The 16,141-nt window shown below is 38.7% G+C and overlaps 2 protein-coding genes across 2 annotated transcripts in view; both read left to right on the top strand.

The window, feature by feature from the left end:
• The window catches only part of LOC144628955 (uncharacterized), a 272,516-nt gene that overhangs the window by 248,524 nt on the left and 7,851 nt on the right, over positions 1 to 16,141 (top strand). The window lies entirely within an intron of this gene.
• LOC144628972 (low-density lipoprotein receptor-related protein 6-like) overlaps positions 677 to 16,141 on the top strand; it is a 58,506-nt gene continuing 43,041 nt past the window's right edge. Inside the window, exons 1-4 of the mRNA XM_078487107.1 lie at positions 677 to 759; positions 2,448 to 2,841; positions 5,809 to 6,206; positions 8,962 to 9,087. Of these exons, the coding sequence (XP_078343233.1) occupies positions 681 to 759; positions 2,448 to 2,841; positions 5,809 to 6,206; positions 8,962 to 9,087 (997 nt within the window). The 5' untranslated portion in view covers positions 677 to 680. The remainder of the gene's footprint in view (positions 760 to 2,447; positions 2,842 to 5,808; positions 6,207 to 8,961; positions 9,088 to 16,141) is intronic.

Below are 16,141 nucleotides of genomic sequence, written 5' to 3'. Positions count from 1 at the left end.
TTAACGGAATATTTAAAGTTTCTGCTCTCAAAAGACACAAGTTCTCTCATCCTTTCATAAGTTTTAATTTTGTTATGCTTCAGTTATGTGTTGTTCGGAAATGGCTATATTGGATCACAATAGGTTATAAAGATTAGCGTGAATTTTGTACATTTGAATAAATATGTTGCTTTGAGAACAACGCCGGATTTCAGCTAATTTAGACTAAAAGAACTAACAAACTAAAAGTTTGCTATTTCTTGCATAATTATGGTAGGATATATAGAAGATGAACTATACCAAAAATACATTATAAATACGTCATCAAAAAGGGAAAGTCCCTTGCCACAACTAATCTTGCAATTAATTGGAAACTAAAGGTTTTTGTTGTGTGGGGGGACTAGATCATGAGCATTCGCATGAGCTCGCAAAGTTGATCATTCCGGGGCATATAACTACGAAACTGGCGCTGGTTGCAGACATACCATAGAAGATTTCGTTATTGGCGGAACTGTAGTACGATCCTTTAAGCTCGTTTCCCTAAAAGAGAGAATTATTATTTTGTACTGTTGCACTGCCGATTCGTGGCAAGGTTACATCGATCTTCTTATTAACTTTGTGCTTTGTGAATCATTTTTCACTGCATTGCGTATGTTTATACTATTGATTTGTTCTAGAAGCAAGAACTATTACCAACAAACATGAGTGCCACCTGGTGGATTTGCACGCTGTTGGCGGCGTTGACTTTAAATCAGAAACAAAGTATCAGCGTTTGTGGAGGTAAGTTAACAAAATGGGCCAGCCTCTTTAGCCACTGTCGAGTATTTTTTATCGTAAACGTGGAAACATAAGTGCATAATTAGGACAGTTACAGCTGCTACTGTCGCGCCGTTTTTGTCTCTTTTTTTATGTAGAATATGCAGTTATATACATACTGGTTAAAAAAGAAATGTTTCTAACGTAAGATAAAAGAGGCTTTTCATATTTAAAGAGAAGAACGGTCTTTAAATCAACAATAACACTTTGTAAATCTAAATCCATCCTTATAACTCTCACATTTGTCACCCGAAAGAAAGTCTGTAACAATAGAAAGTCTGTAACAATAAAGAGCTGATACTTTTTTTTATTTATAGACTAAGTAAAAAGGCAAATCGATTTATCCATCATTTAAATTTGATATCTTAACAATCAACTAGTCTATATGATAACAATAAAAAAATAAAAATATTTATCATTTGCTGATATAAAAATGTGTATGTTACAATGGAATGTGTAATAATGGGGAGCCCAGGCTCCTGCTAAGACGGAGCTCTATATTCTGCTAGATTTTCACGGTTGTGTACGACTGCTTTCAGTTGCTTTCATAGTTGTGGCCCGTGACGTACGAACGTGCGATCAGGCATTTCAAAAAAACTATTGGATTTACGACGAATCTGGGATCAGCCTTTTTTTTCGGCCGCGGGTAAAAAAATAAACCCTGAAAGCCCGTTAGCTAATATGAAATAAAAAAAAAATAACCGAAGTTCCCATCCTGTATTCGTCCGAGTAAAAGCATGACGAACGATCGACAAGTAAAAGACATGGGATTTTTTTTAGCACGTTCGATATTTATACGCGCTGGAGGAGACATTATTGTGGTTTGTGACTCACGCAACCGTAGCTAACCACGAAATTACGCAAGCATTCCAAAAAAGATATTGAATTGACAACGAATTTGCTACCTGTCTTTAAACCCTGATTGCCAAGTAGTTAACATGAAATAAATAAAAAATAACCGAAATCCCATCCTGTATACGTCCGGATTGGATTGCTTTTGCGCATAAGCTAAATCCCGCTAGATTTGAACCTTTTTGTTTACGACCACTTTCTGGTGGCATGTTACTTTGCATGCACGAGGGTTGCGACCTTTAAGGATGGTTTTCATATGATCGTCCCGCTCGTTATTTATCTCCTTTGTCACTTCAAAAAGTTTCCTTACGATGGGGCGATCGAGACGACGTATCGCCCGAGGAGTTTCATCAGTTATCAATCCAGTGGTCAAACCTATGGGAAATTAAATTCAGTGCATAACTCTGGACACACTAATCATAACTATTTTAATTACTAAATATTTTCGAGTGTTTCCACACAGTATGAGATCTTTGTTTGCCACCATTCGCCGCCCAAGAGATCTGTCTCCCTAGAAAAACAGCAATTTTTCCTATCTAGTTATCAAGTTAATTCCGTCTAAAACTATCTTGATACATACGTAATCCTAGCTTTCAGCTTAATTCTCAAATCGCATAACACTCCTTTACTTTTTTCATATCGTTCATATGAGACTAATTTAAAACGTCAGGAAGCAATAGTCTAAGCACCCTGTCGATCCAACTAAAATTCCTTCTATTTTACTTTAAGCAGAAACCCTAAAAATCAGTTATTTTTTTCTTTGCTTGAATCACACTTTTCTCTTACTTTTGGGTCCCTAGCCACTTTATGCAGTCCTCTATGTTTGCTGATATCAAACACAACGGATATTCTAGCCTTGGACTACAAAACTGCAGCCGTTCATTCCATTATTTCGGGTTTGACAAGAGCTGTTGCCATAGACGTTCATTTCAGCTTGGGGTACATATTTTGGAGCGATGTAACAGAACAAAACATCAAACGTTTCCACATTGACCAAGCAAACATGACAACAATTATAACAGGGATTGGCGACTGTGGCGGACTGGCAGTGGATTGGAGATCATCACAGCTTTATTGGTCTGATAGAACGTATCATAACATATCAGTATCAGACCTAGATGGCAATAACCAACGTACTTTGATTTCCTCGAGACGTGATGAACCTAGAGCAATAGCTCTAGATCTTGACAACAGGTAAATGACCTTACTTTTATCAGGACTAATTTAATCGTAAATCACTACGCATTTTTAAATAATAATAATAATAATAATAATAATAATAATAATAATAATGATGATGATGATGATGATGATGATGATGATGATGATGATGATGATGATGATGATGATGATGATGATGTGATGAGAAGAACAGTTTGAGAGAACTGGTCTTTGCTACACAGGGACTTGTCGAATTCTCCTTAACTCAATTGCGGTTTTGCATCATAATGGTTACTTTTCACATGGCTCGTTTTCCTTTGTTCTTCAAGGCTGATTCTATTAAATAAATCCCGCTAATTAGCAACTATCTGGAAGGCTGGGGGGGGGGGGCAACTTTGATCAAAACTGGGAGGGGCTGGGCTGATATTCTAGTATTCTCCTAGGGGAATATTAGAGTTGATAATCACCTAGGGAAAATTTAAAAGTTATATTTCCCCTTGCATCACACCCATACGCATCGCATCTAACAGACAAAACCGATAGCGTTACATTTATTTTGCTTAGCATGTTGTTACATTTTAAATACTACTGAGAAAATGCTTAAATTGAAAACATGAGACCTGGAAATTTTGCCTTGACGTTTGCTTTCTCAGAATTCTGAAGCAGTGCATTCCGATTTGTTACCTACTCATTCCAAACTTTCAAACTCCAAAAGATTACCTTTTCAATGTTCAATCGGATCCATTTACTATTCCTGGCCAGCAGCTCTTTGTCATATTCTTGGTTTTCACGTGACGTCATCAAAATTCTAAAACCCAGAATCGCAAGACTCCTGATATTTTGTCCTTCACTAAATATTAGATATCTTTAATATTTATCCTGTTTAAGGTTTTTAGCTAGATTGTATTCGCCGTCTTTAAGATAGAGCATTTTGAATTTCGGAGTTTCACGCCACACGAGATCAAAGATGGCCGCCAGAGGGCTGTCACGTTCTCTTTAAAAAATGCCTTATCTTGCGATTTTTAACAATCTGAACAGTTGAGGTTTTGCTAGAAGTGTTTATATGAATGTTTACTTGTTCACGAGGGTGATCCGATTGCTTTTTGTAGCAAAATTTAATGCCAGATGTTTTCATTGATTTCCGGCGGCCATGTTGGAGCCCAAGCAGTTGGACTCCAACATGGCGATTCCATACTGTGCTCTCTAAATTTGCGTGAAACATTTTGACGGATAACTCGAGTACGGAATAACGTACAGACCTGAGACTTGGACAACTAGCTGATATAGTAGTTTTCTACAACCTGTAATATTCTTGGTTTTTTTTTTTTGACTCATTAGTTTTGGATTTATTTTTCGCGGCGTGACAGTGGCGTGACAACTAGCTGATACAACGATGACAACGACACCTATACAACGATGATTTCGCTTTTCGACGTTTTTTAGCATTTGTTTCTGTCGCTTTTGCAACGCTGCTGGTCGGGACTTCTTTATTCGCCTTTTTAAAGCGAAACCGCCCTTCTGTCGCCGCTTCAATGCTAAACTGAGCGTTTTCGCAGTCCTCTCGCAGATTTTTTAGAGCATAACCGTTTCTTTAAGTCATTGCACTGACTAGATTTATCGTACCATTAAAATTTTCCTTCTCAGTTTCACTCATTTCTGCCAGCTTTGCAGTATAGTGGTGAAAAAATGTGGTTGCAAAGTCGTCGGTACCATAAAGCAATAACAAAACCTTAGTGCGTACTTTCGGGATCATTAATCTATTGTAAAGCTTGTTTGAATTGGCACGCACTGATTGGTTGTTTTGGTCGGCGTATCAAAAACGAAAAACCCCAGTGCGTCTTTTCGGAACCTTTTTTTCATTTTTTAGTATTTCTTTTACTTTAGCGCACCTACTTCGAAACAGCGAAGAAACGCCACAAATGATACCTCGCCCATGTAAAAAATAGGCCAGTTACTAACTGCCCCTGGGTTTTAAGGCACCTCGGAGATATGTCATTAATTCACCTCGAGCTGCGCCCTTACAATTGGTGAATATATCACATATCCCAGAGGTGCCTAAAAATAACCCTAACTTCAACACCATCCTCGGAGACACAGGGACAGTTGGTAGGGGCGACGGAAATGCGAAACTGAGGGAAAAAATCGACGAAGAAAAGTTAATGCGATAAAAAGGTGCCCCGCTGGGAAAAGAGTCTTACCAGGCTGTTTCCAAACAGCGTTCTGAATGCTGCCTCCAAATTGGGCAGAAATGTATTTTTCATCACATAAAGCCCTCGCCCTGTCGGAAACCCTTTTATAATGGCTCTCTTCATACTTTCTGGGTGAAGAAGATGGACGACTAGCATGACACACCATAGAGTGCCAAAGTGGTGTTGACTGGGGAAACGCAAATATCTAGCAAGGGAGAGAGGGTTAAAACAAAAAAAAAAAGGCTTTCGAAGTAATTGAATCACTACGACAGAAACATCGCGGAATGACTGAGTGCTTAGCGATTTTGACCATGTTGAAACATGGATATCAGTCCTGATCTCATTCTTTAATCGTGAAAAGATTGTAGTAGACAGTGATTATCGCAAAAGTAAAATTATCGTATGACCTGGACCGCGCGCAACTTCCTTTGAAAACCACACGAAAAAATGTCCCGTATGAGGGCCGTACGCCTCGATCTGACGGGGCCAGAAAAAGCCGTACGGCCCCACTAGAAAAGCGTACGGCCCCGCTACTGCCGCGGGATGCCGAACTTAGAAGTAATTAATTCAAAAGCTTCAAATGAGCCATATTAAAGATTATTCATACGGCTGTTTGGAACTGGCTTGGTAAGACTCTTTCCCCAGGTGTACCTTTCTCTCGTTCCAACTCTTCTTCGCCGGGGCTCCGAGGATGGTTAAACACTAAAGAGCATAAACGTCGTTAAAGTGTAAAAATAGAAATTAAGCACCCAACAATCCGGCAATCAGGACACACGTCAAAACTAACAAGGTTTTGTTTATTTTTTGACAGCTTAATGTTTTGGACTGATTGGGGCTCCAGCGGAAAAATTGAAAAAGCTTCATTGAGTGGAAATCAAAGCGTCGCCATCGTAACAACATTTCTCTTTCGTCCGAGTAGTATCGAACTTGACAAAGGAAACAAACGCATCTTTTGGGTTGATGCAGTATATGACACAGTAGAATCCGTCGATTACAATGGCAACAACAGAAAGAAGCTTTTTTATCTGAGCGGTTTACATCTGTTTGGCGTGGCGCTAATTCCACCTTTCTTGTTTTTTACCGATTGGAGTACGCATAAAGAGGTTCGCAATCTGGATGCAACCACTGGAGAAGTAATTCGCACTTACAGCATCGGCGGCGGACAGCCTATGGGCATTGTAGCGTACGACTACGCCCGGCAACCTCCAGGTATTTAAACTCGAAATTTTGGCAAACTCGGTTAAAAACGGTTACAATGGCAAAGTCAAGAACCGCAGAGAAACACACTTGTTGTCAAACTAAAATGTCTCGAAGAGAACTTTAGTTCAGTACCTGTTTATTTAAACAAACAGTTACTGAACGGTTTTGTATTTATCCTAGAGTCAAAAAGGTAATAAAGCGTTCTGTTATTTTTTAAATAAGCGTTTTCAACAGCCAGTCGACTGTCTTCGACGGATAAAAACTAAGTGATAGAATAGACCTAAAATTTGAATATAACAAGCGAATCGCATAAATTAAAAAGAAAAAATATATGCAAAAAGAATGTTAACCCTTTGACACCCAAATTTTCCCCCAAAAACGCTTTTTTAGCCGCTAAACTGAAATTTTGGGTACTATGGTCTTGAATTTACCTCAACTTTGCTAAAGAGGCATTTTGTTTACACTTTAGCAACATTTTGATAAAGATTCTGTGTAAAAACATACAATATTTTACTTTGGTGCATGCGCGTAAATTTGGACTTTTTTTTTTTTTTTTTTGCTGAACCGGTCCAAAAATTGTTTGCCCCTTTTGTTTCCTTTTTACCTGCCTTCTTATTCTCCCAACTTTCTACTCTTCATATCCTTTCTTTTGGCCAAAAAAGGTTTGACGTTTTCATTGGAAAAGGAGACCTTGACCAATTACAGGTGTACTGGCCTGTTTAAGCAACGATTTTGCACCAAAAATGGATTGTGCTTTTCTTTGATTAGCTCTGTCAGAATGCAACCGATATTCATACTCAGCATTGTTAAAGTCAATAACGTGATCAAAAGTCCAGGCATGTTTCGTTACATTGGAAGCGTTTAGCACATTGTTTAGTATTTCTGATATGTTCTTTTCGCCTTGTACTAAACGATCTCTTTGTCTCTCCAAATGTAGCTCCAAGAACAAGATGCACAAGGGTTTTATAAACGACATTGCAAAATTCCTGAAGCATCTTGTCTTTGGAGCTACATTGGCGAGACAAAGAGATCGTTTAGTACAAGGCGAAAAGAACATATCAGAAATACTAAAAAAGGCATTACAGGCATTACACATATTTTTTTACTCTTCCAAGTACCGGAAATAATAAATGAATATTAGCATAGCAATATAAATCCCACAATTCTCTGCTTTGTACTTATTATCATGTTTTCTTCCATTGTGCACATTTCTCCTACGACATCACTTGTAGTAGGAACGAACGAACCCGCCCGCCCACCCCCAGTGGCATGACGCGGGGCAAGACCTTCATGCACATGAATATACCGCTGTCCACACTTGTGGACAGCACCCATTTTCACCCTTCCATATCCCATTGTTATATATATTCATGTGTATTGTAGGTACTTGGAATATGTTACTTTTTAATTTATGCGATTCGCTCGATATACTCAAATTTTTGGTCTATTTTTAACACTTAGTTTTGATCCGTGGAAGACAGCACACTGGCCGTTGAAAGTTCATAATTAACAAAATAAATCACCAGAGAACGCTTTATTACCATTTTTTTACAATGAATCCTGGTATCGGACCTTCGATATTTTTACGTATCCTAGAGTCAATTACATTTCAAAAATATTTTTTCCTGCAAACACTTTCGACATTCTCTTCTTTATCTTACACTTCAAAGCCGGAGTTATCAAACGACGGCTGAAAACAGTCGGTAAAAGATAATGTTGCAAATTAAAGGCCATTCCCGAGTTGTGTCTTGCTCCTGGACTAAAGATATATTCGTGTGAAACCACCGATATAAAAATGTTTCATCTGCACGTACATTGCCATGCAAAATAAAAAAAGCTCATGAAAAGTTTTACCTAGACTTTCTCAGAGTTCTTTTCTTTTCTTTTTTTTCTGCTTGCTTGGTCTCTGCACCATCTTGTTAAAGCTTGATGTCCTTTCTGTTGCTTTTAGAGGTCGACTTGGAGCAAATCTAAGTTTCACCAGGACTCTTCGTTGTAAAACAGAGGCAAAAGGTAGCTTGGAAATGGCTACCGACTTTTAATCTCTCCCTTTTTAATCCATCATTACACCGTCACTGCACATTGCAAATATTTGTCTCGTTCAGAACTTCGCTGCTCGGATAATTAGTGGTACATTCAAATTTGAGCATATAACTCCATCACTCAAGAATTTGAGGTTGCTTCCCGTAAAAAAGCAGCTTTACCTTTGAGACGCTGTTTTCGCATTTAAGTGCATGACGGGCTGTGCCCCGACCTATCTGACTTCGCAATTTGTCAAAAGGCAACAAATATCAAGCAGAACCACAAGAAATTCACAACAACTGAATATTCCCCTGTGCAAAACCACTGCTGGCCAGAAGTCATTTTATTACAGAATAGTAAAGCTATGGAACTCTTTAGACAAAGACTTAAAACTATGCAAGAGTCATACAATTTTTAAGAAAACTCTGAAGACAAAGCTTCTCAGCGAGTTTTTAAATTATTTTTTTATTCTTATTTCTTGCATTTTCCTTTCTATTTCTTTTTATTTTTTATAATATATAACTAGGGTACACATTTTAAATTTTACATTTTATTCAACTTCATGTATTGTTCACTGAAAAACCTCTTTAGGAGTGTTCAATAAAATTTTATCTTATCTTATCTTATATTTACACTTTGGCTTTGGATCATATGTTTTAATAATTTTACTAATACTGTTTAATATACAAGGCACTTTCCATGTATACTCCATTTATCTACCGTTTTTTTACGTCTTTAAAAGCTTCAAGTCCCTGCGCTCAGAACAATGGAGGATGTAGCCACTTTTGTGTAGCGAAAGTGTCTGGGTATGAATGCGTGTGTCCAACTGGTTTGGCAGTGAAGCAAGATGGAAAGATCTGCGAAGGTAGTAAGTTATTTGCTTTATTGAGAGACGCTGTTTTGATACGATTTTTAAGCACTATAAATTGATGAATTTAAATTATCGAATCAGAACAACGCTCACAATTTATAATGAAAACTTTTACCTTTTTCTTCGACCTTCTCGGAGGCAGAACCCTGGTTGGTAAAGCATAAATACAAATGTCTCTTATTTCTAACAGATTGATTCGAAAAAAAAGCGATTTTTTATGCAAAGCTACCACGAAATGTGTTTTGAAAACATTTCTAAAAAACTTAGTTAAAAAACTTAGTAACAACGACGACGTTTCGACGTTTAGCTATCGTCATTATCAAGTCATAATGAATGTTGATAAAAAAAAAATAAATGTGAAGTACAAACAATAGATCTATTACACATAACACTTTTCTTCTGTGGATTAAAAATGATTTGTTAATGGCAATTTGTTTGTAACTGTTAAAGCCGTCACCTGTTCCAATTTGGACATTCCGCGAAGAGCTATACTGCTGAACGCTACTTGTAATAATACATATGGATCAAAGTGCGTATTTGGTTGCCAAAGTGGTTATGGTAGCACCGTGGGAAATGTGACAAGAACGTGTTTGCACTCTGGACAGTGGAGTGAAAGCCACATCAACTGTACAGGTAAACGTGAAAACGAATACATCATATTACAGAGTTAAAATTTAGGGCTTTAGTCACAAACTCAAACTCAAACGGGCGCCAGGCCGTATAAAGGGATCTGAGAATACATAAATACATATAAACATCATTTTTATATATCCTCAGATTTGTAGAGCAGCTAATACAGAGAATATTTTCGAGCATTTTATAGTAAGCACAGTACAACGGGCCACGAACAGTCCAAAAACCGGGAACTCCATGCCCTACTCTTAACGATTAGTGTGTGGGTTCTTTTACGTCCTATGCTGACCATAACACTGAAAATGCTGATGACAGGGCCTACGGTTTATCGTTCTTATCCGAGAAGACTAGAATATCTAACCATTTGCAGATGTTATTGCAAAGGCAGCATATTCTCTTCTGTTATTTTGAGACCTGAGTGTTTGACCTGTCTGGTACTTAAACCCGTGACCTCTCGCACGGTGGTCGGCGCTCTACCAAATGAGCTAACCGGTCGGCGGTGAAAGAAACTGAAAAAGTGAGTTTGAAACGTGCTTAAAAACACATACTATAGATCTATCTTATTTCAACAATTGTTAGAGCAAACTTCTCCTTAACAGATATCCAAGCTCCGAGCATCCAGTGTCCACCTGATATGGACAACATCCCCACGGATCCTGGCCAATCATATGCAAAAGTGACGTGGCAGGTACCAGTTCCCACCGACAACTCTAACGAGCCCCTGAAACTCAGTGGTTTACGGCCACCACAAAAATTGAATGTTGGTAAAACGTACATTAAATACACAGTCACCGACTCATCTGGACTGAGTGACAGCTGCACGTTTGTTATTCATGTGAAAGGTGGGCATTGCTCTCTTCGTATATTATCAAATTCTAAAATCTAAATAGTTGTTATTGTTACATCTAGTGTAGTTTTAGTTCTACTTTACAGGTTAATCAAAGCTTATTATAATAAGTTTGCAGCATGTTTACTACTAAAGTGTTTCAAAAAGCGCTTAAAAAAATCGCAGCATTTTAGTATGCAGTCGTCGCATTATTATTAAGTGTTCCTCTTTGGGTCACCTACATGGTGGCCGTTAAAAGATCTAAAAAGGTGAATAGATGTTCATAGCGTAAGCGGCCTTCACACGACAAACTAATGGTCAACTCGAGTTTGCGAACTCAAGTTGGTGTGTATGAACAAGTTGGTCAACTGTTGGCGACAAATAGAACTTGTCTCTATTCTCGCAAATACCTTGCCAACTTGTTTGCCAACTGTTGTAGGAATGTGTCGTTCACACGCACCAACTCTAGTTTGCCAACATGGGTTTTCCACTTTTATTTTGCCGTGTAAAGGACGCTTAACACCACTTTTCATCATAGAAACTATCAAATATCACTCTGAAGATGTCTATAAATTCCAAAATACATTCAAAATTGTTAACGTTGTTTCTCTGTTACGAATTTTTCGTGCGTAAGTAACACCGAATCAAAGATACTGTACAAGTTTCGTCATCTGTATAAAACAAATGGATTTTTCTGCTCGAATCTGAGGTAGGCTCAATTACCAACTGCTGTTCTGGAAATGAGTTGCACTTTTTCCCTGAGAATGTACTCGAGAAAGCGGCGAAAATCTAGTCTAATCTAAGACTTCTCTCTTCTACCTTGAGAGTTGACACGTAAAAGGTACATGAAAATTTCCACGTACCTTGTGATTAAACACATAAGAAAAGGTACATGGAAATTTCCATGCACCTTTCTAAGACTTATAAAAGAGGGTTCATAGAAATTTCCACACACCTTTTTAAAATGCCTAAGAGAGGGTTTATGGAAATGTCTATGCACCTTTAAAACATGAAAGAGGGTACATTGAAATTTCCATGTACCTTTTCGCTTAACGCGTAAGAAGAGGCACATGGAAATTTCCATGAACTTTGTGCACCATTTTCACGGAAAATGATGCAAAAACAAACCGGAATGCTTATGGAATGTAAAATTAAACAAATCGTACAATTTCGTTTCAAAAACCTATTTTTGACCAGACCTGCTTGCAATTATGATATGGTTGATATATCAAAATTTCGGCAAGGGATGGATCAACAGCTACTGAAAGTTTCAGCATTCAAGAGTAAATCCTCTTTTCAAAATTTGGAAAAAATCCCCATGGGGGTGTGGCATCCCCCCCCCCCCCGTACGTCCGATGGTTAAAAGGGACCCTCTAAAGCGCTGTACAACAGTTACGAGGTTTGAATTTAACTATCCCGACTGCCATGCGGGATTTTTAAATGAAGCAAAGGTAATTAAGATTACCTACTGCAGCTCCAACATAACCATTTAAAAAAGTATTGTCCAACGAGCGCTGCACAAAGGTACATGGAAATTTCCATGTACCTTCATGCAGGACTCATCAAAAGGCACGTTGGAAATTCCCATTTACCATCAATGCAAGCAAAACTCATCAAAAGGAACATGGAAATTTTCATGTACCTTCATGCAGCACTCGTAAAAAGGTACATGGAAATCTTCATGTACCTTAATGAAACACTTAAGGCAGTGTCTTTTGTTTTTGTTAAGTTTACTTATGGAAGACATACTAGTCCTCTTCGAGAAAAAAAAATGTTTTCGAAAAACTTTCCACAAAAAGTGGGTATGCGGCGCAGTGTAACATATTTTTAAGAAATCTTTCCACCCTTGATGCATTTTAGAGGAGAAGTGGTAAAATTTACGCTAAAGTAGCTTATTATTGCCAAATAATTGCTATTTACTGTTATTATTAAAGCTGTCATATGTTCGCATTGGACATCCCTTCTAAAGCCATACTGCTGGACGCTTCTTTTGGCAAAGCTTATGGATCCAACTGCCTATTTAGATGTCAAAGTGGATATAGAAGCACCGCCGGAAATGTAACTAGAACGTACGTGTCGTACGTGTTTGCAGACTGGATAGTGGAGTGGAAACCCACCAAGTGTACAAGTTCTCGACATGTATATACAGCCTCAAATGCTTACTAACAACCATCCTCGGAGACCCAGGGGCAGTGAGTGGGGCGAGGGAAACGCGAAAATGCGGGTAGAAAATAGCGCGAAACTGCGAGGAAAAAAATCAGCATATAAAAGTTGTATTGACTGAAGGTGCCCCTGGGGAAAGAGTCTTATCAGACCAGTTCAAAAAGCTCTCTGAATACTGCCTCCTGATTGGGCAGAAAAATCTTTTGTATTCCCTTTGTATTATTCTGCCCAATCGGCGACCAGCCTGACTACAGTCCTTTTGGTGTGTTCTCACACGAAATATGTACACAAAGCCAGTTCGCTCGCCGTATCTGTCTTGCTTGTTCGCCAAGAGTTTGCTCGGGAAGGAAAAGTTTTGGCTAGTGCCTCCTCAACTTGGATGTGAAGTGTCGGGAAAATTTTGTCTTCGGGAAATATGACCGTCATTTGAGTGCTACAATTGGTGCTGCACGCATTACACGCGCGCGTAGCTAATCGGTCGATCGACGGCATCGCCCAGAATGCCGCGACACATCCGGGACTTTAGAAGCGCTTCTCGCGCGAAAATTCAAAAGCTCATTAGACAAAGTACACGTAATAACAAAGAAAGTCGGCCAAAAACAGTCAGCACTGCTCGGGAATTCTACTTTTACAAGAAAACGGTTTAGTTTACTCGTTACCATTCATATGGCTTTTGTAAAAATGAGATAAATAAAGACAATGCGGCTATTTTTATGTCTGTTACTGATTAGAAAGTATTATATTTTTCGGCCTCAAATGCAGCTATTTTGCAGCTCTGCATGTATGAGATCGACACTTTGGGGTTGAAAATCTCGAGAAAAAATAACTAAGCAGGAAAGCATTCATATGGCTTTTTATAAGTATTATTTCAAGAGTTACTTGCCGCTTTTTCGCGCAAATCCGACCGTTGGAAGCATTATATTTTTTAACATGTCTTATTCTACGCCCGTAAAACTTAAAATACGACCCACTGAGCCTCCCAAGAGAGTTGATTTGACCGCTTTTAAAGTTCCCGCGAACGTTTTAATGAATTCAAAACTCCGCCTTCACAAACAATTGAGCTCAAGCCGTAGCAATTAAGCATTGTTTCTAAGTGCAACTCAGTGAAGTGTGAAGTGTGACAAACTGTTAACACCAGAATACGCCAAATTCGAGACATATTCTCTACGATCGTGATCGCTCTCGGAACTGTCTTCAGAAATGTCTTCTTCTTCTTCGTTAAGCGAACTGCAGCGCATTGATCGGGAGCTCTCTTCAGAGCTCGTAGAATCCCCGATCAATCCTGCATTTATTCGACTTTTCCTATCTTTTGATCAATCGAAACGGATCCAAAGTTCTAAAAGTTGAATAATATTTCTTAAGAAAAAATAGAATGCGAATTCTCACGAGTCATTGATGGCGTGGGTCGGCTTGTTCCGGGAACAAAAAGGGCTGTTTTGTTGTATTTTTTCAGTTTTACATGATCAACGCTGCAAAAGAGGCATATTTTGTTTATTTCATGCACTTTTCTCCTCATCATTCTTTATTAATAACATCGTTTTGGTAAGCCGTCAGTCGCTGTTTCACACAAAAAAATCACGTGCACGCTAGTCAGTCAAAGGGCGCGAATAATTTTTTTGGACCTTTTACAGAGGAGCGAATAAATTATTTGGGCATGCGAAATTATGTGAAACTCGGTAGAGTTAAACGTCTGAAAGACAGACAGGGCGAGCAAGTAACAGCTTTTCAGTTATATATGACGGCAGGCCGTAATTGGGAACATTAGTTTTGTTAAGCCCAAGTTTTTTTTTATCTTTTAACGCGCGCGGCTAACGTACACTTGTGTGATAACAAACAACATTTAAAAAGAATCGAAGTCTTTTGAGATCACAACAAATTATTTTGAATCTTTGACAATAGGTTTAAACTGATAGCCCTGCCTAATTACGGAGCTATTGTGTACTTTATCGCACCTTGAAATTTGCTTCACACTTTCAACGTTTGATTGACAGCAGCGGCAGTGCAACGAAATTCAAGAGTATTCCCAAAGCTAAGCCCATTAGCCAATCACAACTGACTAGTTCTAAATATGCAAACTATTATGCCGTGCGCCCTGAAATCGGGCGCTGTAAGTACATGTCGCTGAAAACAATGGCATTCTGGGCTGTAAGGTGTAATGTAAGGTCTTGAAAGTTTGTTTGGAAATAGTTTTTGACTTCCTAAAATATTTAGCTTAATATAACTTAAAACACATTGTTATTTTAATTTATTACTATGATATTCGAAGTTATCTTTCTTATTACTATCTTTTCTTTAATGTAGATAAGGTATTACCTTTTTGTAACTTTATTTATCTATTTTTTCTTCTTCATTTTCTTCTTCACCTCCCGCCTCGAATAACTAGGCTAATTGCGGGAGGTGAAAAATATTGTAAATAATATGATTGTTTAAATAAACTTTTTTTTTGTTGTAGTTTCGCTTCCAGCTGCGATCGATCTTCTATTATCTCACCTATAAAAATTAAGAATCGCTGCTGCACGCTTTGCACGCGTAGCTAGACGGCCGCTTGACACATCTGCCGGGCTTGTTCGTAAAAAAATTACTCTTGTTTGGAAAAGTTTCGCGTTAAGCTGTCATTGATCTTCCCAGAAAAAATCTGAAAACATCCATTACAGCAGTGCAACTAGCATAGCGCACACAAACTTTTAAAACTCGCAAACAGCATGCAAGTGTTACGATACCTGCGATCGACCACAATCTGAAGAATCCGCCGTTTCTCCGCGTGCATGGCCGTCAAACTTTCGACGTTTTCAACCAGGGGAGGCACTAGCCGAAACTTTTCCTTCCCGAGCAAATTCTTGGCGAACAAGCAAGACAGGTATGGCGAGCGAACTGGCTTTGTGTACATATTTCGTGTGAGAACACACCAAAAGGACTGTAGTCAGGCTGGTCGCCGATTGGGCAGAATAATACAATGGGGATACAAAAGATTTTTCTGCCCAATCAGGAGGCAGTATTCAGAGAGCTTTTTGAACTGGTCTGGTAAGACTCTTTCCCCAGGGGCACTTTCAGTCAATACAACTTTTATATGCTGAATTTTTTCCTCGCAGTTTCGCGCTATTTTCTACCCGCATTTTCGCGTTTCTCTCGCCCCACTCACTGCCCCTGGGTCTCCGAGGATGACTAACAACGAGCTTTGATGATGACTGCTATGGCCGTCCATCTATAACATAATTCTCAATTTTGATTGGTTCTGCGCGCGCCTATTTATCACGTAATTGGCGCGAGATCACGTGGGTGTTCAATTACAGGTATCAAATTTGAGCAACTTCAAATCAGATACCTGTAATTGGACACCCTTCGCCATTCGCGCATCAATCATGCGCATTTAAATGGGTTCTTTCTTCCACTGTTTGTACAACCAATAAAATTTTCCATTGACTTTTTCAC

Source organism: Oculina patagonica, chromosome 10, assembly GCF_052425735.1.
Source record: "Oculina patagonica isolate OP01 chromosome 10, crgOcupat, whole genome shotgun sequence".
Lineage (NCBI taxonomy): Eukaryota > Metazoa > Cnidaria > Anthozoa > Scleractinia > Oculinidae > Oculina > Oculina patagonica.
The sequence above is the reverse complement of the archived record's forward strand: the minus strand, read 5'-3'. Positions and strand labels throughout refer to the sequence as shown.